The sequence below is a fragment of the Petaurus breviceps genome, unplaced genomic scaffold (genome assembly GCF_028583685.1).
Source record: "Petaurus breviceps papuanus isolate PSGF00001 unplaced genomic scaffold, PetGlider_PUasm1.0 38, whole genome shotgun sequence".
Classification (NCBI taxonomy): Eukaryota; Metazoa; Chordata; class Mammalia; order Diprotodontia; family Petauridae; genus Petaurus; species Petaurus breviceps.
The window spans coordinates 103,463,239-103,490,374 of NW_027186304.1; the positions used below are offsets into that span (position 1 = coordinate 103,463,239).

General features: G+C 36.0%; 2 protein-coding genes across 2 annotated transcripts in view; one reads left to right on the plus strand and one right to left on the minus strand.

Annotated features, from left to right (window-relative positions):
• Positions 1–27,136, minus strand: part of LOC138170728 (serpin B4-like) — a 427,261-nt gene that overhangs the window by 300,802 nt on the left and 99,323 nt on the right. The gene's annotated exons all lie outside the window — the stretch shown is intronic.
• Positions 16,158–27,136, plus strand: part of VPS4B (vacuolar protein sorting 4 homolog B) — a 35,147-nt gene continuing 24,168 nt past the window's right edge. Inside the window, exons 1-4 of the mRNA XM_069100230.1 lie at positions 16,158–16,545; positions 19,277–19,388; positions 21,717–21,873; positions 23,945–24,012. Of these exons, the coding sequence (XP_068956331.1) occupies positions 16,525–16,545; positions 19,277–19,388; positions 21,717–21,873; positions 23,945–24,012 (358 nt within the window). The 5' untranslated portion in view covers positions 16,158–16,524. The remainder of the gene's footprint in view (positions 16,546–19,276; positions 19,389–21,716; positions 21,874–23,944; positions 24,013–27,136) is intronic.

Sequence of the window (27,136 nt, forward strand, 5' to 3'; positions counted from 1 at the left end):
TCTCTTTGTAAAACCTGATTGTTGTTAAAAGTTATGGAGGTTAAAGGAAATGGAGTGCTAATCACTGCTGACTGGTAGAAACACACAGAATGGAAGCTCATGATAATTTTGTTATTTGGTCATGTCCAAATCTTTGTGACCCTGTTTGGGGTTTTCTTGACAAAGATACTGGAGTGGTTTGCCATTTCCTTCTCCAGGGGATTAAAGCAAAAAGAGGTTAAGTGATTTGCCCAGGGTCATGTAACTAGTAAGTGTCTGAAGACAAATTTGAACTCAGGTCTTCCTGACTCCAGACCTGGTGTTCTACTGAACCACCTAGCTCCCCTAGAAACAAAATGAGTACCCATTAATTAGGGAATAGATGAAAAAATTGTGATATATGAATGTAAAAGAGAATTATGATGATATTTAGAGAAATGTGGGAAGATATGTATGAATTGATGCAAAGAAAATAAAGTAGAAGAGAAAAACATATGTCTACAATGCTAATGAAATGTAAATGAAAAGGAATTTTGATTCAAAGTAATAGGAAAAGCAATTAATATTCCAGAAAAGATAATAAAATAAATCTCTTCTCTCATGACTGAGAGTGAGGAACAACTAATAATGATTGAAAGGACTTCATATTTAAGTAACACAAGCACCACAGTTGGCAGATGGGTTAATATGAACAAAATTATTAGATGGGAACAAGCAAAGACCTGGCTGTTGGGTAGTTCTGCAGATTCTTATAGAGGAATGTTGCTAGGTATAACCAAACAGGTTTTTCTTTTGAGAACTTGTGAGTCATTTGCTTTCCACGAGTAGCACTGTCAGACTATAGCATTGCTCACCCTTAGCTTTGGGTCTTTGCTGACCAAAGATCTGATCTGGGTCATCTGTGTGAGTCCAGGTAGAAGGACCTCCATCCACTCTTTTTGCTGGTATGAGTTTCTTCTGGTGTCTAGCCTTCATTTCCACTCTTTTCATTCAATAACAACAAAAGTTTATCAAGAATATATTACTCAACAGTTTTTGTTTGTTTTTCACTGTGGTGATCAGTTTTACTGACTTTTTTTTCTTCATTAAAAAAATATTTTATGACTTGCTGGGAGGGAAAAAAGGTTGAGATATCAAGGAAATCCAGGTGATTTTAAAACAAAAGACATTTTAAAAAAATCTAAAAAAGAACTTACCATGCCTGATCATGCCATTCCTTTGGTCAAACATCTTTAGGGTAATTCATATTCAGTGACTTGTCTTACAAACTAAAGTTCAAGCACCTTTAACCAACTTTGAGGTCCTCCAGAATCTAGTACCACCCAACCTTTTCAGCTTATTTTAAATTATTCCTCTTCATGTACTCTCTATAGTCAAAATCAAGTTCTTCCTCTGACCTCAAACACAATCTTTAATTTCCTGCCCTTGCTGATACTCTCACTATTCATGGAATGTCTTTACTTCCCCTCATCATCTGTTAAATGGCATCTTTTAAAGTCCAACTAAAAGATTTCATGAAGGCTTCCACAATACTCCAATGGCATCACATTCCTATCTTAGAGTTTTGTATTTCTCTCATGCACTTATGTATGATTGTATATTTTAATTATGTTTATGATGTGTTTATTAAAGCATAAGTTCCAGGAAGGGAGAGCCCATCTTTTCCCTAAACTGTTTATTTCCTCCAGTGCCCAGTAAAGTGCTTTATACAATAATCAGGGTAACTTCCTTTGATCATTTCTGACTAGAGTATAACCCATGGAGCATTCCTGCAGCTAGTCCGCTCTCTAGCATTTTATATAACATTCTTTCTCTGAAACTTCCTGTAAGAGGTAGCACAGGGGTACTCTCAACAGGAATAGGGGTTGCTCTTACATTTGATCCAGTGACACCACTTCCTTGCTATTCAGTGAACAAGTCACTCCATCTCTTAGTTTTGGACATTTTTTATGTTTGTCCCCCATGCCTGGAATGCTGTTCCTCCTCATCTCTGCCTCCTGGCATCCCTGAGGTCCTTCAAATCACAATTAAAATCTCACCTTCTTTTCCCAATTCTTTTTAGTTTAGTGCCTTCTGTTAATTATTTCCTTTTTTGCTTGCTATCTTCCCCAATAGTCTGTGAGCTCCTTAAAATGAGTCTTCCCAACTTCAGACCCTGTCTTCCCTGCAGCTACTAAAGTGCTACTAAGAGAACTAAGGAGAATGGAATACAACCTCTGACCTACCTTGGAAGAAGTCATGGACTTTGAGAGAGATGTTCAGACAGTGTAGAAGTGAAATGCTTCATGCTTTAAGTATCAGTTTCACTGTATATAGACCTCTGTTCTACTCTTGTCATTTCTCCTAGAGTTGTCAGGCAGCAAACACCATATTGACCGTTCCTTGGCCCTTTCTGAAGCCACACTGACTCTCAGGTAGATGACCATCTTCTAGGTGAAGGATCAGCCTATTAAGGAGGACTCTGGCAAAAAAAATTCCAGCAATAACTAAGAGAGAGACTGTCCTCCTCTCCCTCACCCCCCCCCCCATTGTCACAGAACAATCTATTTCCTTTACTTTTATACATATGGGTGACTTGGAGGCTCCTGGAGGGGGGAACCTCCTCTTGCATATAACCTGGGAAATTTTTCAGCTTTTGTATGAGCTAAGGATCCCCCTCTCCCCTCACTTTGTAAATCTCAACTGGGATAGAATCAGTACTAGGCACTTTGCCACATGAAAGGAGCCTAATGGCATTCAAAACCTCTTCTTCAGTTGGAACTTAAACTAGGGAAGGCTGGCCACATTGTTGGAATGCCAAACATATGCTTGCCAAAAACACTGCTTTATGGAGAACTTACACAGGGCAAACACTCTCATGATGATCAGAAAAAGCGATACAAGGACACTCTTAAGAACTTTGGGATTGATAGTGTGACATGGGACACACCAGCACAGGACCACCCAGCCATGGCATGCCCACATCAGAGAAGGTGCTGTGCTCTATGAGCAAAGCAGAATTGAAGTAGCTCAAAAGAAATGTGAGAAGCACAAATTTAGGGAATCTGCCACAAATATTCACATGGACTATTTGTGTCCAATCATTCTGAGCTCACATTGGTCTGATTAGCCACAGTCAGATGTACTGTAACTTGACTCTAATATTGTGATGCCATTTTGGTTTTCTTTGAGAACAAAGGACAATGACCAGTAACCATCAGTTTCATAGTAGTAGCTACAAGAGTTATTTCATGTTTAACTCTTTATCAATGCATGCTTATGAGTCTTTTATATTTTAAGCATTTCTTTTGTGTGGAGAAAATAAATACCCTCGATCTGATCTACATTGTACATTGAGTATCTTCCTAGTCCTTTTCAGGGGAGACCTGAGATATAAGTCAAACCCAAGTTTTAAGTAATTCTTCTTGGGGCTCAGGGATAGAGGGCAGGGTGTAAGGAAACATAAAGTACAAGAAAAAAGATCCTGGCCAACTGCTATGCTGGAGCCAGTTCATACTGGCTAGAGAGATGGTTATTAAATTTTGAATGTGAGTATCTATACTTCAGAAATATACAAATGCCACAAATCAAGGTTTAATTAATCATTTTGTTGATTGTATAGGTTTAAGAAAATTGTAGAGAAAATGTTAATAAATCAGATTAAACTTAGAAGTTCATCATGCATGCTTTTTCCCCCAGAAAGCCAGTTGTTAACTGTGTACCAGCACACCCTTACAATATTCCTCTTTGGAGGGGATCAAATATTTGTAAAGCAGTTAGCAATGTCTGGCACACTGTAAGAGCTTGATAAATGTGTATTCCTCTTTCCCTGCCTTCAGAGGCCACCATCCAGGACTGATGGGATCCTTGTATGTGGGTCCAAAACTATCAGGGAGAGAGCAAGCACTCCTTCCCACCTCCAGGCTTAGAAGCTATTCTGTTTAGTTACACAAACATCTGGTATTGTGAGAAAAACTTCAATCCAGTAAGAAGACCTGGATTGAATTCCAGCTCTTTTACTTATTACCTATGTGACTTCAAGGAAATCACTTAATCTTTCCAATCCTTTAATTTCATCTATAAAATGAGAGGGTTTGGATAGATCATTGATTTTAGGTCCCTTGCAACTCTATTATGAATCTATGAATGGAATTTCAAAGCACCTTTACAATATCTGTCATAGCCATTTCCTTATCTTCACTCACACAGCTCCTACCTTAGTTCAGGGGTTGATCCTCTCCCAGTTAAAAATCACCTAGATGGGGGCAGCTAGGTGGCACAGTGAATAGAGCACAGGCCCTGGAGTCAGGAGGACCTGAGTTCAAATATGGCCTCAGACACTCAACATTTACTAGCCATGTGACCTTGGGCAAGTCACCCAATTGCCCTGCCTCGCCCCCCCTCCAAAAAAAAAAAAAAAGAAAAAAGTCACCCAGATGGTCTCTTAGCTTCCAGTCCCTCTTCCCTCCAATTTATCTTCTGCATAGCTTCCAAATTAAAATACCTAAAATAGAGGTCTGACCACAATCAAAAATTATCAGTGGCCTCAAGGATAAAGCACAAATTCCTCAGCCTGGGATTTAAAACCCTCCAGAAACTGACTCTCACCTGTCTTTCCAGGTTTGCCTTTACGCACTCTATATTTCAGTCAAAATGGTGTAATAACTTTCTTGAACTCCATAACTCTCTCCATATTTTTCTACAGGTTGTATCCCATGCCTGAAGTGCACTTCTTCCATATCTCTGCTCCTTAAAGTCCTGAGTTTTTTTCAAGGTTCAAATCAGGTGCTTCTCCTATTTGAAGTCTTTCATGAAGTACTTCCTTTCCAAGTATATAGATTTATTTCTCTACAGGAAGAGAAGGTGAAACAGAATAAGAGTTTGCAACTTGAAGTCCATAGACAGATATCAGGGCATCAAACGAACTTTAGATGGGAAAAAAATTACATTTTTATTTTCACTAACTTCTAACTGATATTTAGCATTCTTTTATTATGAATGAAGTCAATAAAACATTCTGAGAGCAGGTCAATAGGTTTCATCAGACTGTCAAAGGAGTCAATGACACACAAAAAGTTATGAACCACTGGACAAGAGGAATGATTCTCCACACTCCAGATTGTTCAGGACAATGAAGTCATGTTAAAGGAAATGGCAGTGGGGCTTCAATGGGGAAGGAAAAGTGGATCTGAGGAAGAGGAGAAGAGATTTGGCCCTTGTTAGGAGACTGGAGAATGGAAGAATGTCACACAGAGGAGTAAGAGAAGAAAAAGACAGCTAAAATAACACCACCAATGAAAGGAGAGATAAATACTTGGAGCTAAAAAGATGTAAGGCTCTTTCTGAAGGGGAAGGATCTGGACAGTCTGAGGAGGAATATGTTTCTTGTGAGACAATGTGGTTAAGTGGAAAGTACTTTGGATTTGGATTTAGAAGAGCTGAGTTCAAATCCTGACTCTTCCACTTACTGTCTGTGATCTTGGTTAAATTACTTAACCTCTCTGGGCCTCAGTTTCTTCATCTGTGAAATGAGAGGGTTTAACAAGGCAACCTCCAAGGTCCTCTCAGTTCAAAATCTATGATCCTCCAAAGAATATCAGTGGGAAAGTTACTGCTATCATATGAAAAATCATTCAGTAAGAATTAGAGAAAGAAGAGATGAGCGAGCACTGGAGACTGGTGATTCTGTGCTCAAGTATTCTAAAGCAGCTACTGACTGACCTGCTAACAATAGAGAGCTCTCTTGTCTTTCCATGGCATGTAGCCAAGATAAAACAGAACTCCCTAAAACATTTCAAAATAGATGACTAGGATCTGCATCTGGTGAGTCATATCGACACAAATGATTACTGCTAGAAGGAACCTAAAAAGTATTGCCAAAGGTTATCCCAAAAAACTAAAGACCATAGGATCATGGTTCTAATCAACTATTACCCACTGAAAGAAAGCATGAAGAGTAGAAAAAATTGATTGTGGAAGTGAAGAGTTGACTAAGAAGGTAACACGTAAAACACCGAGTACAGGTCACAGCTTCAGATAGAGGAATGAGGGACTCCAGGGCAGAAATACACTTAACAAAGACTGATAGGAATGTCTTACAGATTCTATCAAGAAGACTTAAACTGAAATGGACAAGGGAGGCAGAAAACCATCCCTATAATTCTACCAAGCTAGATTCATAGCAAGTAGCTACAGTGAAGGAATAGCAGTTGAGATACCCAAAAGTTCAAAGGTGTCAAAATCCAAGAAAGAAGACAGTAATAAAAATCCATGGACTTAAATATAAATATGTACCAAGTTTAGGCAATAAACCAGAGGAATTGGGTGGCCTAATGAAAGGAAACAAATCTTAACATATATATATATATCTGGGTCAAAGGGCATATACTGTTTAGTAACTTTTTCTGAGTTTTACTCTCCTGAACAATTGTACCCATCCACAAGTACACCAATAATATGTCAGTGCCTTCATTTTCCTCACACTTCCTCCAACATTTATGATTTTTTTATTGTCTTTGTAATCTAATGGATAGGATGAGAAACCTCAGAATTACTTTAATTTGCATTTTCTCTATTATGATTTGGAGCAGTTTTTTTTTTTTAATATAGCCGCTAATAGTTATATAGGTCTCTGGCCTTGAGAATGGCCTTAGATCATTTGTCAATTGGGGAATGGATCTTTTTCTTGTAGATTTGAATCTGTTGCTTATATATCTTGGAAATAAGACCTTTATCAGAGATATTTACTGAATAGATTTTTTTCCCCATTTAAAACCTTTTGATCTTAGTTCTGTTGGATTTGTTTATGCAAAGACTTTTTCACTTTATGTTATTTTTTTTCTCTTCCATTTCTTTCTCTCTTTTATGGCCATGAACATTTCTCCTATCCATAGGTCTGAGAGTTAATGTTTTCCAAATTTCTCTAGTTTGTTTATGATGTGACTTTTATATCTAGTTCACTAACCCATTTGGAACTTGTTTTGGTATAAGACATGAGGTGTTCAAAATCTAATTTATTCCATACTACCTTACAATTCTCCCTGCAGCTTTTTAAAAAAAGCTTTTTCAGAAAGTTCAAAGTTGTTTCGATGTGCATTTATCTTACTATTAGTGTTCTGGAGCATTCTTTTATGTGGTATTTAAGTTTGCAGTTCTTTTGATAACTGTTTGTTCATGTCTTTCAGCCACTTATCCTAGAAGTTGAGATCTTTCTGTTTATCTAAACTTGGGTATTAGATACATTTATTTCCGTGCACTATGTAGCTAATCTGTTCTACTGATTGATCTATTTTCTAACCAGGACCAAATTATTTTGAGAATTATTGCTTTGTAGTATAGTTTGCGATTTGGAACTGGTAAGTCCCGAAATTCCCACTTCTTTTCATTATTTTCCCTTTATTCCATGTTAATTTCATTCATTTTTTTTCTAGTTTGTCTAAAGTAAGCCTTAGGTAGTTTGATCAGTATGGCGTTGTATAAGTAAATTAATTTATGTAATATGGTCATTTTTTCAAATATTAATTTGTCTTTCCCATGAAAAATTAATATTTTACCAATTATTTAACTATTTATTTTTGTAAATAGTGGTTTATACTTGTATTTCTACAGTTCTTGTGTATATCCAAGAAAGTAAACTCCCAAGTATTTTATATATTCTATAGCAGTTTTATCTTTTTCTTTTTTAAAAAATAAGTTTTTAATGGATATATTTTGGGGTGGGGTGGTTTATCACCATAGTTTCTCTCTTGTATCCCTCACCCAACCTCCCCCAAGTCATCTCACAGAAATAGTATTAAGAACCAAAAGAAAGAAAAAAAAATCAGCACAACTGATCAATACATCAAAAAAAAAATCTGAAAATGTGTGCAATATACAAAACTTGTGGACTTTCCATCTCTGCCAAGGGGTAGGGTAGGACTATCTTTTCATTTCTGTTCTTTCTAGCAATGCCTATTCTTTGTAATTTTGAAATTCACTTTTAACTTTTTTCTTATTTGCATTGTTGTAGTCATTGTGTATATTGCTTTCTTGGCTCTCTTTCAATTTGTAGCAGTTCTGTCTCAATTTTCATCACATTCATCCTTCCTTACAGCACAGCAATATCCCATTATATTCATGCACTACATAATAGTTGTTTAGTAATTCCCCAGTTGATGGGTATCTACTTTGTTTCCAGTTCTTTGAAATAATAAAAACTAGTTGTAAATATTTTTGAATATATGAGGACTTTCTTGGGATATAAGCCTACTAATGAGTGTTCTTGGTCAAAGAGTATAGACATTTTAGTCACTTTGCATAATTCCAAATTGTTTTCCAAAATGGTTGTACTGATTCACTGCTCCATCAACAATGTGTTAAGATGTCCATCTTCCTACAACCCCTCCTACATTAACCACTACCATCTGTAGTTGTCTTTGCCCATTTGCAGCATCTGAAATGAAACTTCAGAGTTGTTTTGATGTTCATTTATCTTATTATTAGTGATTTGGAGCATCCTTTTATGTGGTATTTAATAGTATGCAATTCTTTTGACAGCTGTTCCTGGGGTTTTTAACCACTTTTTCTATTGGGGCATGGTTGTATGTGTATATATACATATCTGAGTGTGTGTGTGTGTGTGTGTGTGTGTGTGTATAAATTTGATACAAAGATTTTTTTTCCCCTATCAACTGCTTCTCTTCTTATCTAAGTCCATTTTTTTTCTGTGCAAAAGCTTTTCAGTTTCGTGCAATCAAAGCTATCTATTTTATCTTTTGTAATTGTCTCTATCTCTTGTTTGATTAAGAATACATATCTAAACTATAGCTGTAAATTTTATGATCTGCTTGTTAGTTTTTTGTAGTATGATCTTTAATATAAACAAATGTCTATTTAGGATATATCATAGAATATGAGGTAAGATATTGGTCTAAGTTTAATTTCTGCTAGACTACCTTTCAGTTTTCCTAGGTTTTTTGGGGGAGGAGGGGATTGTTTAATTCTGAGCAAACAGGGGGTTCTGTACTATGTTTCCTAATTTATAGAACACTGGGTTATTGAGTTCCATTGTTTCTGATTCTCCTTGCCTAGTTTGTTCCATGATCTACTTCACCATTTTTAAACTAATACCAGATGGTTTTGATTACTGTTCCTTTGTAATATTGTTTGAGGTATGGAAGCGCTAATTTCCCATTCATCCTGACCTCTTTAAAATATTACCCTTGCTAGTCCAGATTTTTTATTTTTCCAAAATTGATTTGAATAGCATTATATATGTAAGTTAACTTTGGTAGTATATTCATTTTTATTATATTGGCACATCTCAGTCATGAATACTGAATATTCTTACAGCTATTTAAGTTTTCTTTATCAGGAAATATGCTTCACTCTTGATATCTTGTGTGCCTCTTTACCTTTTGGGAACAGAAAAGGTGAACTTCTCTTGGGTTCAATTTTTGTCACTCACTTAAAAAAAAGTAAACAAACAACAAAACAAGAACCTAAAGAAAAAACTCCCATCTCTTGACCAAGTATCATGGATTCATTGAATTAAACGAGGGTGGGTGGTGTTAATACTCCCTTCCCTGTCCCTCTAGAGATTGTTAGATCTGCTTGTCAGATCTTCCCAACATGGTGCAGGGTCCATAGATCATTGTGATAATGTTGGATTTGGACAATGGTTTCCCTCCTATGGACAGAAAGAAAAGTCCTATTCATCTAATGACCAACAAGTCCCAAAACAACATACCCCTCTCTCCTCCTTCAGTACATTATATATTCTGAAGTTTGTTGTTGTTTTTAAGGAACACTTTGTAATTGAATCTATAATAGTTTTTTGTGTGCTTGGGTAGATTGATTCCCAGATACCTTATACATGTGATTATTTGGAATGGGATTTCCCTTTCTATTATTTTCTCTTGGATTTTGTTATTACATAGAAATATTTATTTTTGAGTATTGAGAATTGGATATTGAGAAATATTGATTTATTAACTTTATAGCCTGAAACTTTGCTGAAACTATTGTTTCAGTTATTGTCTTTGCTGATTCTCTAGACTTTTCTCAGTAAACCACCATATTGTCAGCAAACAGGAATAGTTTTACCTCTTCTTTATCTAATTTTGTGCCTTTAATTTACCTGTCTTATTGTTATTGCTATAATTTTCAAAACGATATCAAGTAATAATGGGGAAAGTAGACATCCTTGCTTTATTCTTGTATTTATTTTGTCAATGTAATTTTAAATGGACTTTCTCTTTCTATCTCTTCCCCCTGGATTTTTTTTTTTTATTATAAGAAACAGCTGGTTTATGCAGATTGGTTTTAAATCCTGTAAGTTTGCTAAAGATACTGTTTCAATTCACCTTTTAGTTTACTCTCTTGTATTCTTGAAGCATACTATATATCATTTGGGGGGGGGGAAAGATAATTTTATATCTACTTAACATATACTTATTCCCTTAATTTCTTTCTCTTGTCCTATTGCTATTGTATATCCAAGAAAAGTGATGTCATTGGGCATTTTGTTTCATGTTTGACTTTACTAAAGATTCCAGCTTATCTTCATTACACATGATGGTAGCTCTTCATTTTGGATATATACTATTTCTCATTTTAAAAAAGGTCCATTTATTCCTATGTTTTCTAGTGGTTGTTTTTTCTTTTATGACAGAAACGGGTATTGTATTTTGTCATAAGTTTTTTCTATATTTATTGATATAATAATATGATTTTTGTTGTTTTTCCTATTGATATGGTTAATTAAGTTATGGCCTTCCTAATGTTAAACTAGCCCTGAATTTCTGGTATGAACCCAGTCTGTTCATAATATGTAATCTTTGTGATAATGGTGTTTTAAAATCTTTAACTTAGTAGGATACCTTCTTTTGATATTTATTTGTTTTTTTGGAGGGCAGGGCAGATGGTGTTAAGTGACTTGCCCAATGTCACACAGCTAGTTAAGTGTTGTGTCTGAGGATGGATTTGAACTCAGGTCCTCCTGACTCCAGGGCTGGTGCTCTTTTCAGTGCCACCTAGCTACCCCATTTTTTGCTATGTTTGCAAACAATTTATTTAATACTGGAATTAATTACTCCTTGATTCACTTGTGATTCTATTTGATCCCAGAATGTTGTTTTTTTTTTTTATTTCATTTATGGTTTGTTCAGTTTCCTTCCCTAAAACCAGGTTGTTTACATTTTCTATTTTTTGCTCTGTTGGGTATTTTATATTTTTGCAAATATTCATTTATTTTAAGTTGCCAGTTTCATTGGCATTTAGTTGGGCAAAATGATATTTTCTAATAAATATCTTTAATTTATTTGTTGAAAATTATTTTTATTTTTTAAACTTATTTCATTTTCTTTTTAAAATCACATTAGCAAATGACCTATTTTATTGATTTATTCAAAAAAGTTCCTCTTATTAATTAAATTTTTATTATTTTCAGTTTTGCTAATCCCTTTTTTTTCTTTTCAGGATTTCTATTTTGTTGTTTAATTGGGATTTTAAAATGTGCTGGTTTTCTAGGATTTTTGTTGCATTTCCAATTCACTGATCTGTTTTCTCTTTTTACAAGTGTTTGGAGATGGCTGCTTTGGCAACATCGAAAATTTTTTTTGCTTCTTTGTCTCATTTTTTACACTAACTTTAATGAAACAATCTATTGTGTCTGTGATTTGTTCTTTGACCCACCACTTTAGGTTACAGTTATTTAGTCTCCGGTTGGTCAAAAGTTGATACCTTTTTTTTAACCAGTCTTTCAATATTATTTCCACTTCATTTTGATCTATAAAGGATGTATTTGTTTGTGAGGTTTGCTCTTCCTTACACAGGATGCTCCCTCTCTCTACTTTGCATTTATTTCCACCGCTGTCCTCCATGCCTGAAATTCTCTCCCACCTTTCTCAGGTCTGGGTATTTTCTCTAGCTGTCCCCCAAGTCGTAAATGCTCTTTCTTCTCATCTCTGACTCCCAACCTCTTTCAGGTCTCAGGTAAAATTCCACCTTCTGCAATAACCCTTCCCCAACACACTTTAAAGTTATTACCTTCCCTCTAAGATATCTCCAATTTAATCTATGTGTCTTGTTTGCATGTAATTGTTTGCATGCTGTCCCCCCCACTAGACTGTGAACTCCTTGAGATCAAGGACTATTTGGGGGGTCTTTCTTTGTATATCTCATGTTTAGTACAGTGACTAAAGATGTTTAATGCCTGTTGACTTAACTTGTATTAAAAGGTATAACTTCCATGAACAAGAAGTTCCTCTGTATTCTGTCTTGGTCAGATCACATCTGTATTATTGTATTTAGTTCTGGGTGCCAATTAGTAAAAGACATTGATAAGCTAGAGTGTCTTTAGAGGAAAGCAATGAGGATGGTGAAGGGCCTATAGGCAATGGCACTGAAAGGAAACAGGGATTTTTAGCTTGGAAAATACTCAGAAGATGATATCTGTCTTCAAGAATCTGAAGGATTGTCACATAGAAAGGGGATTCGATTTGTATTTGATCCTAGAAAACAGAAAGAACCAAGAACAATGGGGAGAAGTTGTAAAGAGGCAAATTTAGGCTTACCAGGGAAAATACAAAACTTCCTAACAATTACAATCATCCAGAAGTCAAATGGGCTGTCCTAGGAGGTGGTAGAGTTCTGATCATTGGAGGTCTTTAAGCAGAGGCTGAGCAACTACTTGTTAGGTATGTTACAGTGGGGATTCCTTTTGGGTAGGGGTTAGATCAAAAGGCTGTTGAGGTTCCTTCCAGTTTCAAAATAATTCTATATGCTCATTTCCCCCAACTACTTGTGCTTTCCCTTCAAATTATCTTATATTTAATTATTTGCACATGTTGTATCTTCCTAGCAGAAGGCATACTCCTCAAGGGCACTTTTGTTTTCATCTTTAAATCCCTTGCTTTGCACATAGAAAGCACTTAATGTTGGTTTTCTATTGAAATTTTTTTTAAAGGATATGGCATTGAAGAACTAATAGTTTTATATTACTAAGCAAAGTAGGACATAACATTGCAAAGGCATAAAAAAAAAACCAAAATGCTATGGGAATTCCAAAAGGAAGGGTATCCCAAGCAAAAGGTACAGAATAAGCAAAGGCAAACAGATAGGGAAGTGAGAGGTATGGTCAAGGAATAGCAAATATTCTGATTTGTCTGGGGTTTTCTAGTTTCCATAAAGATTCAGACCAAGTTCCCCTTTCCTACATGAAGCCTTTCCTTATTTTTCCAGCTGCTAATGCTTCTCCTAAGGTTATACTGTACTTTTTTGGTCTGTGTTTAGAATATACTTATATATGTGCTTGCTGTCTTCTCTTTTAGGATGTAAAATTTTGAGGGAGAATCACTCACTTGTTTCTGTCTTTTTATCTCTTCATATAACAGATAATTAAGTGTTTGCTGATTGATTAATTTGGTGGCCATGTATAGAATAGATCAGAGAGGGAAATGACTAGAGGAATTATTTAAATAGCCAAGTCAGAAATAGTGAGAAGCCAAAATAGAATCATACAGTGAGTATGGAAAGAGAGTCACCGAAGTGAGAGAGATTTTTTGAAACAGTGGACAGTTCTGACAGTTCTCAGCCACTAATTGGATATATGAGAAGACGTTCAAGGTGGGACTCTGAGATTAGTAGTACTATTATCTGAAACAGAGAAGTTAGGTTTTTTTTTTTTTGCAGGAGAAAATTTATTTTATATTTCCATACATTTTAGTTTACAGGATTCAATTCCACAATTCCTTTTGTTTCGAGAAGTTAGGTTTTTAAGAGGAAAAAACTAAGTTCAACTTGGAATACTTTCTACAGTTAAGGACAAACTTGGACTATGTCCACAAAGATCTGTGGTATAAATTCCTATGTTTCTTTGTCACAAAGTAATTTTCATGTGTTAACAAGACATTGCTATGCTCCTTATTCTCCCTGACTCCATATATCCTACCAGGTGCTAATTCTTTCTATAACATCTTCTGTATTCAACCTTTTCTCTGTACTCACACAACCACCAACTTAGTTCAGAACCCTATTAAAGCTTCAATTATGACTCCACATAGATAACACTCAAATCTAAATTTGTAATTTTAACTTGTGCAATGTTTCTAATTGCTTGTGGGACATTTCTAACCTCACATTATAATTATTTATCTAATATCTTATCTCCCCTGGTGGACTGAAGGTCCTTGAAGAACAAAATTTGGTCTTATCTATCCCTTCTAGTCTTATATTAAGGTTACAAACTGGGGTCTAGAAGAATGGTGCTGGCTTTGACAGAAATTGGAAATTTTGGGGAAAGGGTGGGGTAGGGAGGAGGAGTATATGTTGAGTTTGCAACATTTCCAGGGCATCAAGTTTGAAATCTCTAATAAGCAGTTGTTGGGAGAACTGAAGCTCGGAGACTGGGTTGGATATTTATATCTAGGAGTCATCTACCTGATGCAGATAATAGAGGTAGAGATATTGCTAAGATCCACGGTAGAAGGCAGCAGTATAATGTCATAGAAGTCAAGTTCCAAGGGATCTTGATTAAAAGAGTCAAATACTACAAAAAAAAAGTCAAGGGGTTACAACCAGAGAAAAGACTAGGGTTTTAGTGACTTAGAGGTCATTTATGAACTTTGAAAGATTCGAAGGTATTAAAAAGTAGAAATATAGAATAGCCTTTTGAACATCCAAGCTATGGAAGAAAAGCATTTAAAAGAGTAGCAAAATGAATAGCTTTATCACTGATCTCTTTCATTGCCTTAGAAAAGGCAGTTAAAGTCTTTGAACCTGAGTTTTCTCATCCATAAACAGGGATTCAAATGAATGTACTGCAACAAGCATTTATTAAGCAGGAATCATGTTTCAGATAATGGTGCTCTCCTAGGTACTAGGGATAACTAGGGATAGGGGGGAGGAAAGAAGAAACAGTATCTGCCCTCAAGGAGGAACTCTTGAGGCAAAGGGACCTGATATCCCTCCCACCAGCACCAACTGCCAACTAGTTAGTGACCTTTAATGAGCAGTTAAACCTAAGAGCCCTGAGAGATGCAGTGGCCTCCCCCAGACCACCAGCCCTGATAATATAGGTTGGCTCCCACAGCCAACATCCTGGCAATGAAGTCTTGGGGAGATGAGCTTCTCAAAGACAACTGCCTTTGAGACCCCTTAAGTGTGATATTTATATAATGCTTTAAAGTTCAAAAAAGATTTTACATCATTTGATCCTCACAGCAACCCTGTAAAGTACTATTATCCCCCATTTTAAAGATGGAATTTGGGAACATTAAGTAATTTGCCAACAGTCCTGCAACTAATAACAAACTGACTTTGAATCAAGGTCCTTTATGACTCCAAGCTGAACATTCTTTTCATTATGCTAGCTTGGTATTAAGACAGATAAAATGTCTTAAAATCTTCCTCATCTTTGGGACACCTCATGTTTACTCCTCTCAGTTTTATCACATGGGCAATGAGGATTATTTTGGTTAAGAGTAACTTCTAGATTCACAAATACTGAAGTTCAAGCCGGTATGGTCTGTAACCATCTTGATTCTTGGAATCACTGTACATTAAAGGAATATATGAAATTTAACTCCACCCAAAATACTATTATTTGGACCTAAGTATGTGACGATTGACGGGTGATATGGTATAGTGGTGAGTAATCAGAAAGTACTGGGTTCGAGTCCTACCGCTGACAACATACTAGCAATGCTCAAGGTTATTCTAAGACAATAAATTACTTGTTGTTGAGCTATATATGAACGAAATCACAAGTTCGGGCAGTAACAAAACCCTAAAACTTTATTCCTCTGTGGGTACGCACACATCCTCATTCCTCCAGTTCTCCACGTGTCACACCCTTCCATCCAGAGCTGTGACTCGTAATAAGCAGCTTAAATGACTCAGGTATGATAAGGTCTGATAAAAATAACCAGTTGCTTCTGCGCCCAGGGGAGGAACGAGCCCAGGTGCTACTGACTAATCGAAATCCTATGCAAAGCCCCATAATTCTACCTTTTAAAACCTACTAAATTCCAACAAGTGTGCATTCATTAAATGCCTACAGAATACTGTGCTAGGTAAGGTATTGAGGTGAGAGGGGGAAAGAAAGGAGCTGGGGCCCCAACTCTTGCTTCGCCCCTCCTTCCCCTCCTGCCAGTCAACTGAGTGCGCCTGCGCTCTTGTTCCCTGTGCTCAGACTCTTTCCCCACCCGACCTCAGAAGACGACTCAGCTCCGCCTCCTGAACTGGACCAGGCATTCCCAGGGAGGAATGGGCTGCTTACGTCACGGCGCCCTGCGGGTGACGTAGAAGGAAGTGCCTACTGAATGGAGGCGGGACAATAACTCGCCTTGGCGGGGGGGTTGGGTTTGAGGAAGTGGTAAGGAAGTTTGGGGGGGAGGGGTCCCGTGGGACCCTAAGAAGCTGCCGGAGAAGGACCGGAAGAGATATCGTCTTCCCGGGAGCCGGGAGGAACCGTCCAGCTTCTGGACCCGCGGCATCCCGACCCTGCCACGGTCGTTCAAGACCCGACGCCGTTGTGGCTTCTCGCTTTCCACCCTTCTCCCCTGGCTGTGGGCTCCTCCCGCCGCCATGACATCTACCAATCTCCAGGTACCCAGACCACCTCCCTCGCCGCCTCGGCCCTCCAGGGGGCGCGAGGTCAGGAGGTCACGAGGCGGGGTGGGGGAGGAGAGGGGCGGGGCGCGAGCCCTGTCGGGGATGGGGAGAGTGTTTGGGGCTGTTGTTGGTGCTCTGGGCGAAGAGCCTCATCCCACCCCTCCTGTCATTGTGCGAGGTTCCCAGGGCTCTCCGCTGCCCCGGTCCTAATGGACCAGAAGCCCACCTGTGGTGCCAGGTGCAGGCCTTGAAGCGCCGGGATTCGCAGAAAGGCAGTAATAATAACAATAATAATAAACACCAGCTCCTGCCCTCCAGGAGCTCATAATCTAATCTTGTGCTTCCGGAAGCCCTGCCCTTGTTTGGTACTGGCGACTAGTCCGGTCATCTGCCACTATTTTACAGATGAGGAAGCTGAGGCCCAGAGGAGTGACTTGCCCAAAACCCCATAGCTGGGGTTGCAAAAGGCAATTCAGAAACTGAGGTCTCCCGATTCCCCAGACCTGTGAAGGCTCCTTCCACCATCCGGCGGGACGGGGCAGCTGTTAGCTGCTCCAGATGTTGGGGGCGGGGAAGAAGAGGGGAGTAGGGAGGGAAGGAAGAGACTAAAACTTTTCAGGTTTGATTCTTAGGGAGAGTGCCCCGGTATTGAGAAATAGTGGTACTGGTAATGTTAAGTGTCAGTCTGGGGAGGTAGATTTCCCTGCCTTTTGGCTCCTCCCCTAAAATCAGACCAGCACCCCTCAGGTTAGCTCTTAAAAACCAGTTTTCTGGACTTTTTGGATCAGGACTGGCTTTTGGTGTCTTATGAATACATGTGGCATAACCAGGTTTATAACCCTATGTGTGTTTATATAGCTGGCACTGGACAGGACCTAGACACACCTTGTAAGAGTAGAGCACCATTCCGGCCATTACCTCTTCAGCCACCTGCAGTTCCGTTCTGTAGTTTATATTTGCCTGTGTACATGCAAATAATGCATATATAATTGTTTTAGTTATCTTACTAGTCTTACTTACCATCTTGCTTATTATTTGTGGCATTCCCAAATGAGAAAAATAGAAATGCAATTTTCATTGTAAGCACAAGAAAGTTTGCATAAGTTTGACTAAAGGAGCACATGGATTTTTTTTCCTTTAGACTATACAACTCTTTGATGCTTGATTTTAAATTGTTCTTTTAAAACCAGTTTTAACAGCATTATACACTGTGTCTAACAACCTAAAAAATCCTTTTAATTAATTCCACGAAAATGAGTCTATATAAAATATCTGTTTTGCATCAGTTTTTCCTTATCTATTAAAAGCTAGAAACAGTATTGTACGGAGTACTGGAGTCAGGAATATGGGGGTTTGCATTTCACTTCTGGCACTATTTGATGAGGCAAATCTCATTTCTCTGAGCCTCTTTAGAGAAAAATTTCAGGATTGGTAAAGGAAATCCCCAACCTGACAAGCAGAGACCCTTGCTTTATTGATAGACCTGTTAAGTGGTACTTGTTAAATCTCTTCCCTCAATTTTTAAAGGGATTTTCATTATTTGAAATAAAGGAAACAAATTATTTTTTTTTTTGGAGGGGAGAAGGCAGAGCAATTGGGGTTAAGTGACTTGCCCTAGGTCACGGCTAGTAAGTGTTAAGTGTCTGAGATCAGATTTGAACTGGGGTCCTCCTGACTCCAGAGCTGGTGCTCTATTCACTGTCCCATGTAGCTGCCCAGGAAACAAATTCTTCTTTTGATTTTGATGACACAGTGGAAAGAACCTTGAAGTGGAATTTGTGGAGACCTAGATCTGAATCCTTCTGATGCAACAAATTTCCTATGTAATCCTGGACAGATCAGTTCACCTCTATGGGTCTGAGTCTGGGTATCTGAAAGGAAAGGATTGGACCAGATGATCTATAAGATCCTGTCCATCTCTGAAATTCTCTGATTCTGCTGTAACATATTGCAGAAAATGTTTGGGTTTTACTGGATACTAATTAATGATAATTCAGACCTCAAAAAAAAGTCTAATCTTATCCCTTCATTTCATAGATACCCAGACTTAGGCCCAGAGAGGTGTCCTCATGTATAACTGCTAATTAGTCAGTTACTCTGAACATTTACAATTATTGATGGAATGGGATCCAATTTAGTTAACTTTAAAGAAAATAAAACAGGAGCATATTATCCAATAACGGATAACAGTTTTTGCAGTGTATGCATTTAGTTTTTTTAGAGTAGGTATAAAATGTTTTTTTTTTCCTATTTGTCTAACTTATCTTTTTTCCTTTCTCTTGCAATATTTGAATTCTTACTGTTTATAGAGCTTGTTTTTATTACTTCAAATTGAAAACAATTCTTGGTTGCTGTACTTTAAATTGAACAGTATTTGCATTTTGTATTTTTTTAGAATTGTTCTTTTTCTATTGCACTTCAAGATATTGGGTGATTTTGAATAGAACCCAAAATTTGTTTTTTGAATTTGTGTGTGTGGGTGTACTCATGATAGGTATGAGACAAGTATTGTATTTAGATGGTGTTTGTGGGAATTGTAATTTTTTACAAATTTTGTTTCACTGAATTAAAGCACATTAGATTTTAGAAAACGTGAATGGAATTTTGTTTTGAGATTATTTGACCATTTTATGGGAGATTTTCCAAATTAATTTGACTTTATATTGTTTACATTTAATCATCCTACTTTGTTTTTCATTACATTGTTGTATGTGTCTTCTTACAGAAAGCAATAGACCTTGCTAGCAAAGCAGCACAAGAAGATAAAGCAGGGAACTATGAAGAAGCCCTCCATCTATATCAAAATGCTGTACAGTATTTTATCCATGTAGTTAAATGTAAGATTTCACCAGATAATCACTTTTCTTCTTTAACTTTTCTTAAAAACAAAAGAAAGATACTATAATACTTCAGGGATCTTCAGTTTCATCATTGTGGGTGCTCTCTCCATTAATACATATCACAATCCCTTTATGCTTTTGCAGATGGTCTTCAGGAGTTGCTATAACCAGATTTATGCATATTTTATCATTCCTTTTGCTCAGAAATTTTCACTAACTCTCTTGACTATTAAGTAAAGTTTAAACTTCTCTACCTGGCATCAGCAAGCTTCCATTCCATCACCGTTCCTTTCCAGACTTATCTCATGCTATTCTCTCCAGCCAAAATGTCTACTCATTGACTTTCCCCAGTATAATATTAATTTTAGCTAACATAAAGCTCTTTTAAGTTAGCAAAGAAGCTCTTTGGCATAAGCTATCTTACTTTATTGTAACAGCAGTCTTCTAAATAGGTATTCTATAGGTAGTATTTTCTTTATTTTACAGATAAGGAAACTGAGACTTACAGAGATGAAGTAACTTGCCCATAATCATGTGACTCCTAATTGTCAGAATTGATCTTTGGACCCCAGGTCTTTTCCTGACTCCAGCTTTTAACACTCTTGGCTGTACCTTACTGCCCTCAATTTACTCTATACTTTGTCTCCATGCCCTTGTTTGTACTGTTTCTCATTCCTGGATTCTCCCTTACCCTGTCTTCATTCCTTTTTTTATTCCTGTCCATGTTTTAAAGCTCATTTTAGACACGATCTCTTCCATGAAATCACACTTTACTCTCCAATCAGTAATACTCTTCTACCTCTTAGACATTACATATAGCACTTTGATCATTCTAATCTATGTAATTATATATTACATTTATTTCTGTTTTGAAGTATGAGTACGTTATTATAACCCTCTTCCATGAAAGGAGGGGTTGTATTTTTTCTAAACTTTATATATCCTCATAGTCCAGTTTAATGCCCTGCATGTTTTTTAATTGAATTAAAAATTTGTATCACTTGATCCAATATTGAGTGCTCAAGCTTAACTAGCAAATACATCTACAACATAGTATTTGATGTGTGAATGGTAGTACTTTTAAATTTAATGGAATTGGTGAATATAATTTTTGAAAATTAAGCTGCTAACTGATGAGTTTTATGCTGTTAACTTTTTTTTTTTATAAGCAATTGGGGTTAAGTAACTTGCTTAAGGTTACACGGCCAGTTATTATTTCTGGGTGTGGTGTGAGTATCTGAGCCCGGATTCAATCCAGGTCATCCCAACACTGGAGCCGGTGCTCTTACTCGCTGAGCCACCTGGCCGCCCCTATGCTGTCAACTTTTACATTTTTCTAAAAATATTTAGAAATATGGCACCTATGTATAAAGAAGGAATTTCCTTCAAAAATAGGCGAAATAAGAACTTCATGAATTAAGAATTATTGATAAATGCCAGTTATTTGTAAATCCAACAAATGAGTATTTCTGCTATGTAAACTTTTAAACTCCAGGTTTGAGTTTGAGTTACAAAGCTGATATATGAAAGATTAATTTTAACGTGCAATGTTTTTTCAGGAAGTTTTATATTTCTGGTCAGTTTAATGTACAGTATGTATTTCTGTCATTCACATTTCAGAATTTTACCAATACTTTGTTATAAAAGTGACAGATGTAAGATTTATCTTTAATGCTTCTGAAGTAATTGTTTGCTATCAGTCAAGATTTTGGATGTAAGAGAAATGGTTAATATCTCATAATTTTCATGTTTCTGATTCATAAATGGTTTTTATTGGGAACAGGGAGCTCTTGATTATCTGCTCTAAGTAGAGAAAAGGTATATATTATGTAGACACTAGATAATTAAACTTACTCACTTGATTTTTATACATATTTTTATATATCATGCACAGACTCAGTCTCAATGTTTTAAGTACTCCATTGGTGTCTTGAACCCATCTTTATTTTTTTAAGGGAAAAGACTTTAACTTGCTCTGATTTATTCATTGACCAAAGTAGAGACCATCTCTCAGATCCCAAAATACTGTATTCATAATTTAAAAAGCACAGTTGGATGGGCAGTTTTGATGCAACATTGTTGTCTCCAAGTACTAAGTAATAGCTCTTCATCATGTTGGATAGATTAAGGAAAAACATAAACAAAAGTCACAAAGTAAAAAAAAATATATATTTACAAGGATTGAGATCTAAATCATGGAGTGTGTACCCACACCATTGAAATCCTGAATTCTTCAAAATATCAGAGCAGAAACACAGTAAATGTTCTCTTAATCTGTTACTTAAGTCATTAATGAAGAGTCCCTCTCTCTCTCTTTTTAATTAGATGAAGCACAAGGTGACAAAGCAAAGCAAAGTATCAGGGCAAAGTGTACAGAATATCTTGATAGAGCTGAGAAACTAAAGGAATACCTGAAAAAGAAAGAGAAAGCTCCACAGAAGCCAGTGAAAGAGGGACAATCCAGCCCAGCTGATGAGAAGGGGTATGTTTTGTTCACAACTATTGAAACCTTTATTTTCTGGATTTGGTACTCAAATTAAACATTATTTGTTTAAAACCATTAAAATTTTCAGAGGTAATAAAACAAAAATCTTCTCTAAATAAGCTGGGGGAAAGGAGTGATAGCTTCTACAAATGAGTCCATTAGTTTTCAAGCCCATGTTTTCTAGTAGTTGTCCTGGGACCAGTTTCCTCTCCTGTCATCACTAGTGGACTTTAAAAAGAATTATAAAATTCACTGTGAGGAAATAATCTCTGGTCTTTATCTTTTTATATCTTTATTTTTAAAATTTTATATTTTAATTTATATCTTTACTTTAAAAGATCAGTATTAATACCTATTGCCTATATTTCATTAATATTTCATTTCATCCGTTTGATTATCACTTGCAACAAAAATAGAAACCTGTACATTACTATGCTTAATGATATATATTAAATTATTCATATTTGAGCTCTTAAACTGTAAACTATTGCTTGGCCCATTCTTAGAGTTCACAGGAAGGGAAAAAATTCGTAGAAAATCTCATATTTTTTTTAAATAATTTGTTTTATTATTTATGTTCATGCTTACTAGATTTTTAAGCTACAGATTATAAGCTCCTTGAGGATGATAGAGACTATCCTTTTTCTTTCTTTTTCAAAAATTTTATTACGATATAGAACAAGCATTTCAATAACATAGAATAGGAAAAAAATATTGCATATGAAACTGCAAATCTATTATGTTCAACTTGCTATTATTTTTAAATATATAATAAAGTTATCGTGTAACTTTCTTTTTTTCTGCCTTCTTCCCTCCCCTTTCCTAGATATGGCTACCATTAGACACAAGTGTGTGTGTGTGTGTGTGTGTGTATGCACATGCACACGTGCCTGTCCACACATATAAATAAAATCATTTTATACATATTACTTTTTATCAGTTCTGTGGATGCAGATAGAAACTATAATTTTTCATCATTATTTTATCCCCTGAATATATCATTATGCCATATAGAATTGGAGCTTAATAAATATTTTAATTGCATTTTCTAAAAAAACTGATTTTTCTCATTAACTTCAGATTTTGCATTATATAAATGTAAAAGACATAATTTTTTTTATAAAGTGGCTTATGGCATATATAAATTTCTTGTTTTAAAAGTTAAAAGTCTAAAAGTTTATCTTAATGTCTATTTTTAAGTAAATTGGAATTAGTGTACACCTATAGAAAAACATAAGAAGAAACAAAATATATTCTGGTTCTTTTGCTCTCTTAAACTAAAAAAATTAGAAAAATAAGCATCTTTTATGAAATAAGAATTAACATTTGTTCTTTATGTTTGAACCATAAAGGTAGACCAAACAACAGTGTTAAAAATAAAATCCTTAGGGGCAGCTAGGTGGTGCAGTGAGTAGAGTGTCCCTGGAGTCAGGAGGACCTGAGTTCAGATGCGGCCTCAGACACTTAACACACACACACACACACACACACACACACACTAAAAACCTAGCCGTGTGACTTTGGGCAAGCTACTTAAACCCAATTGCCCTCCAAAAAGCAAAAAAAATTTTAAAAATCCTTGAAATATTGTCAGAGAAAAGATTAAATACTTTCCTAATATTTTGCAACTGTAAAATAAACTGTATATTTGTTTAATATGTTTTGGTAACTATAAAAATCAAGATTATTTTATGAGTCACTAGTAAATTAGTGGTCTATTAAGATAAATTAAGCAAAACAAAGTTTGTTGTCCAATAAGCCATATGTGAAAGACAATTAACTAGAATTTGGAGCTCTGGTTCACGGTTTAAGTCTTTTTTTTTCCATTCAAGGCTCATCATTCAATATATATAATAGATTTGATATTTTAGTACTTATTATTTTAATTTGTTAACCCAAAATGACAAATTACTTCTAGCATTTAATGAATAATATACATATTTTGAAATTTCCCCCCTAAAAATTATAAACATCTAAAGTTTGAGCTTTCCAGTTATTACTCATATCTGTCTTATTTTATATTCTATCAGTGAATGATCATTTGAATATATTTAATTCTTTTTATTAGGAATGACAGTGATGGGGATGAAGAATCAGATGATCCAGAAAAAAAGAAACTACAGAATCAACTTCAAGGTTTCTTTACAATTCCCCCTTAAATTTGTTACCTTTTAAAAATAAATTCATAATTAATTGACAGACTTAAATGATATATTTGAATGAGATTCAAGAACCAAAATTCCTTGAATATTAATGAGATTGATGTTAAATAATCTGTAGCTGTTTTTATTTAGAAAATTAAAAAGAAGTCTCCCACTCTGATAACTATTGATGGGGCTTTTCACATAGCAGCAGTTGTCTTTTTGTTTTTCTATTTAATGATAGGCTTCTAGTTATTTTCTTTTTTATTTTCTGCCTTGACTCTGCATTAAACTAAACTGAAAATCTGCCAGAGATCTGTAGCTCTTATGTGGACATTAATGATGCAAGACTCAATCAGGTGGATTGTATATATCAAACATATTATTGCTGTGAAACATTGTATCTAATGATTGTAAATGAAAGATTATGAGTCTTACTATTTTGGCAGACTTTTTTTTTTTTAAGCAATCGGGGTTAAGTAACTTGCTCAAGGTTACATGGCCAGTTATTTCTGGGTGTGTTGCTAAGTGTCCGAGCCTGGATTCAATCCCAGTTCATCCTGACCTTTGGGGCCGGTGCTCTTACTCACTAAGCCACCTGGCCGCCCCTAAAAAAGCCCATTTTATTTTATTTTATTTTTTTTTGGAGGGCAGTTGGGGTTAAATAACTTGCCCAAAGTTACACAGCTAGTTTTTGTGTGGGTGTTAAGTATCTGAGGCCGGAACCAAACTTGGGTCCTCCTGACTATGGAGCCAGCGCTTGACTCATTGCACCACCTACCCGCCCGTTGGCAGACTATTAAAAGGAATAGATAAACCATTAAATGGGCAAAATGAACAAAAAACTCAAAGTGTTTTTTACATGCAAAGCAATTCTAAGCTCCAGGGACACATAAAAAAGCAACATAGTCCTTGTTGTCAAGGACCTTACATTCAGCAACGTGTATAGGCGGTTTCAGTTATTAGTCAGTTGTGAAAAGTTGTGAAAGCCCAGTGGCAGAACAAATTAAAAATAATTTTATTCTGGTTATTGCCATAGCTTCTTTTGTTGCAGCCTTATTCTTAATCCCTACTTAACCTTCATAAATAATTTGCAAGTAGTTTAATCACTTTATAAAATACCCACAAATATTTTTCTCCTTAACCCTTCTTCATCTTACCCTATACTCCTATAAAAATCTTTTAATTATCTTCTTAAATCAGTGATTCAGTCTTGACTGTCACTATCTGTAGGATTTACAAGACATTGTAACCTTCATGGCTTATTTTTTAAAATGAGGATAGTGTTGTTTTCTATATCCCAAAGATATTTCAGGTAATGTAATGGTACTTGGGCAGGTAGGTGGTGCAGTGGATAGAGTGTCAGGCCTAGAGTCAGAAAGACTCATCTTCTTGAGTTCAAATCTGGCCTTAGAAATTTACCATCTGTGTAATCCTGGGCAAGTCCCTTAACCCTGTTTGCCTCAGTTTCCTTATCTGCAAAATAAGCTGGAGAAGGAAATGGCGCAAACCACTTTAGTATCTTTGCCAAGAAAACCCCAAATGGGGTCATAAAGAGTAGGGCACAGCTTAAAATGGGCCAACAATAAAATGGTACTTAGAAGCAAGTGGCTCCTGTAATGACTATGCATTTACTAAATGTGGGCAGTCATTACCATGTGACATAGAATTTAATTATCCCAAAATGTTAGAGAATAAAAGGTCCTTAAAACTCAATCTATTCCAAACCCCTTTATTTTACATTTGATGAAACTTCTCAGAAAGATTAAGTTGTTCTCTGCGAGTCACATAGCTTGTGAACCAGGATTCAAACTTGAGTCTCCTGACTCTGAGTCTAGTGCTCTACCATGACTTTAATTTCAGTAATAAAACATTTTCCATTTCTTTGTTTTATGGTATTATTTCTCATGAATTAGATATTGACAGAAACTCATGTCTTCACTTTTAGAAGAAATGGAAACTACTTTTTCTTTTTTATGCCTAATCAATTAATATATTCTAGTCTTATTTTGGCTTTTCTGAAGAAAAGTATTTTAAACTATTTATTTAATAAATAAGAAATTAAAGTTGGCATTTGAGTGAAAATTAATTTGAAAAATAGGTAAAAATATTACTGATAGTTCTATGTTTTCTATCTTTTATTCATGGACAGTATGTAGGTATAACTTTTATAACAATGCCTCCCTTTATAGAGAATGTTTTCTTTCTATTTTTCTTCCTTCAACAAAGCAGTATTTTTAAATCCATTTGTGCTGGAGATGATCTGGTAATTTTCTGTGTTGAAGGGATATCCCTTAAACCTAACCTCTTAGTGTCCTGGACAGTTAACTGTCTAAGATTGTAAATTGATTTGAGAACAGTTGCTGATATGCTCTGGTACAGAGAATTTTCTTAGGAGAATTTCTTACACCTATGGTGTCAAACTCAAATAGAAAGGATCTCAGGGGTGGCCAGGTGGCGCAGTGAGTAAGTGCGCCAGCCCCGGAGTCGGGAGACCTGGGATCGGTTCTGTCCTCAGATACTTTTCTCTCACACACACACACACACACACACACACACACAAACTGGCTGTGTAGCTGTGAGCAAGTTACTTAAACCCAATTGCTTAAAAAAACAAAAAAGAAATAGAAAGAATCTCCTCAGGCCTCATATGATTTAGAAAACCATACGTTAACGTCAGTCTTTTATTGTATTTTTATTTATTTGGTTAAGACTTTGTCCATTTACATTTTATTGGGCAGCACTGGGAAGTTTGACACCTCTGCCTTACACCAGTGACTGGTCTGGACCTTTTAAAAAGCCAAACCAAAACCAAAAAAAAACAACCACACTCATCGGTTATACTGGTTCTCTGCTAAGTACCTTGTAAGCTTTAAAGCACTATAGACTTACAAGCTGTTATTATAATATTATACTATCATACCTTTGAAGAAACTCAGACTCAGAGAGATTGAGTGACTTTCTCATTTACACAGGTATTTGTTGCCAAGTCAGGACAAAACCCAAGTCTCCTGACTCATAGGTCCGATCTTCTTTCCACTTTGTCATGTTATTTATTAAATGATATTTCTAACCTTTCTGGGTAGTTTTATAACATATACCTTCCGTATTTCCACTTC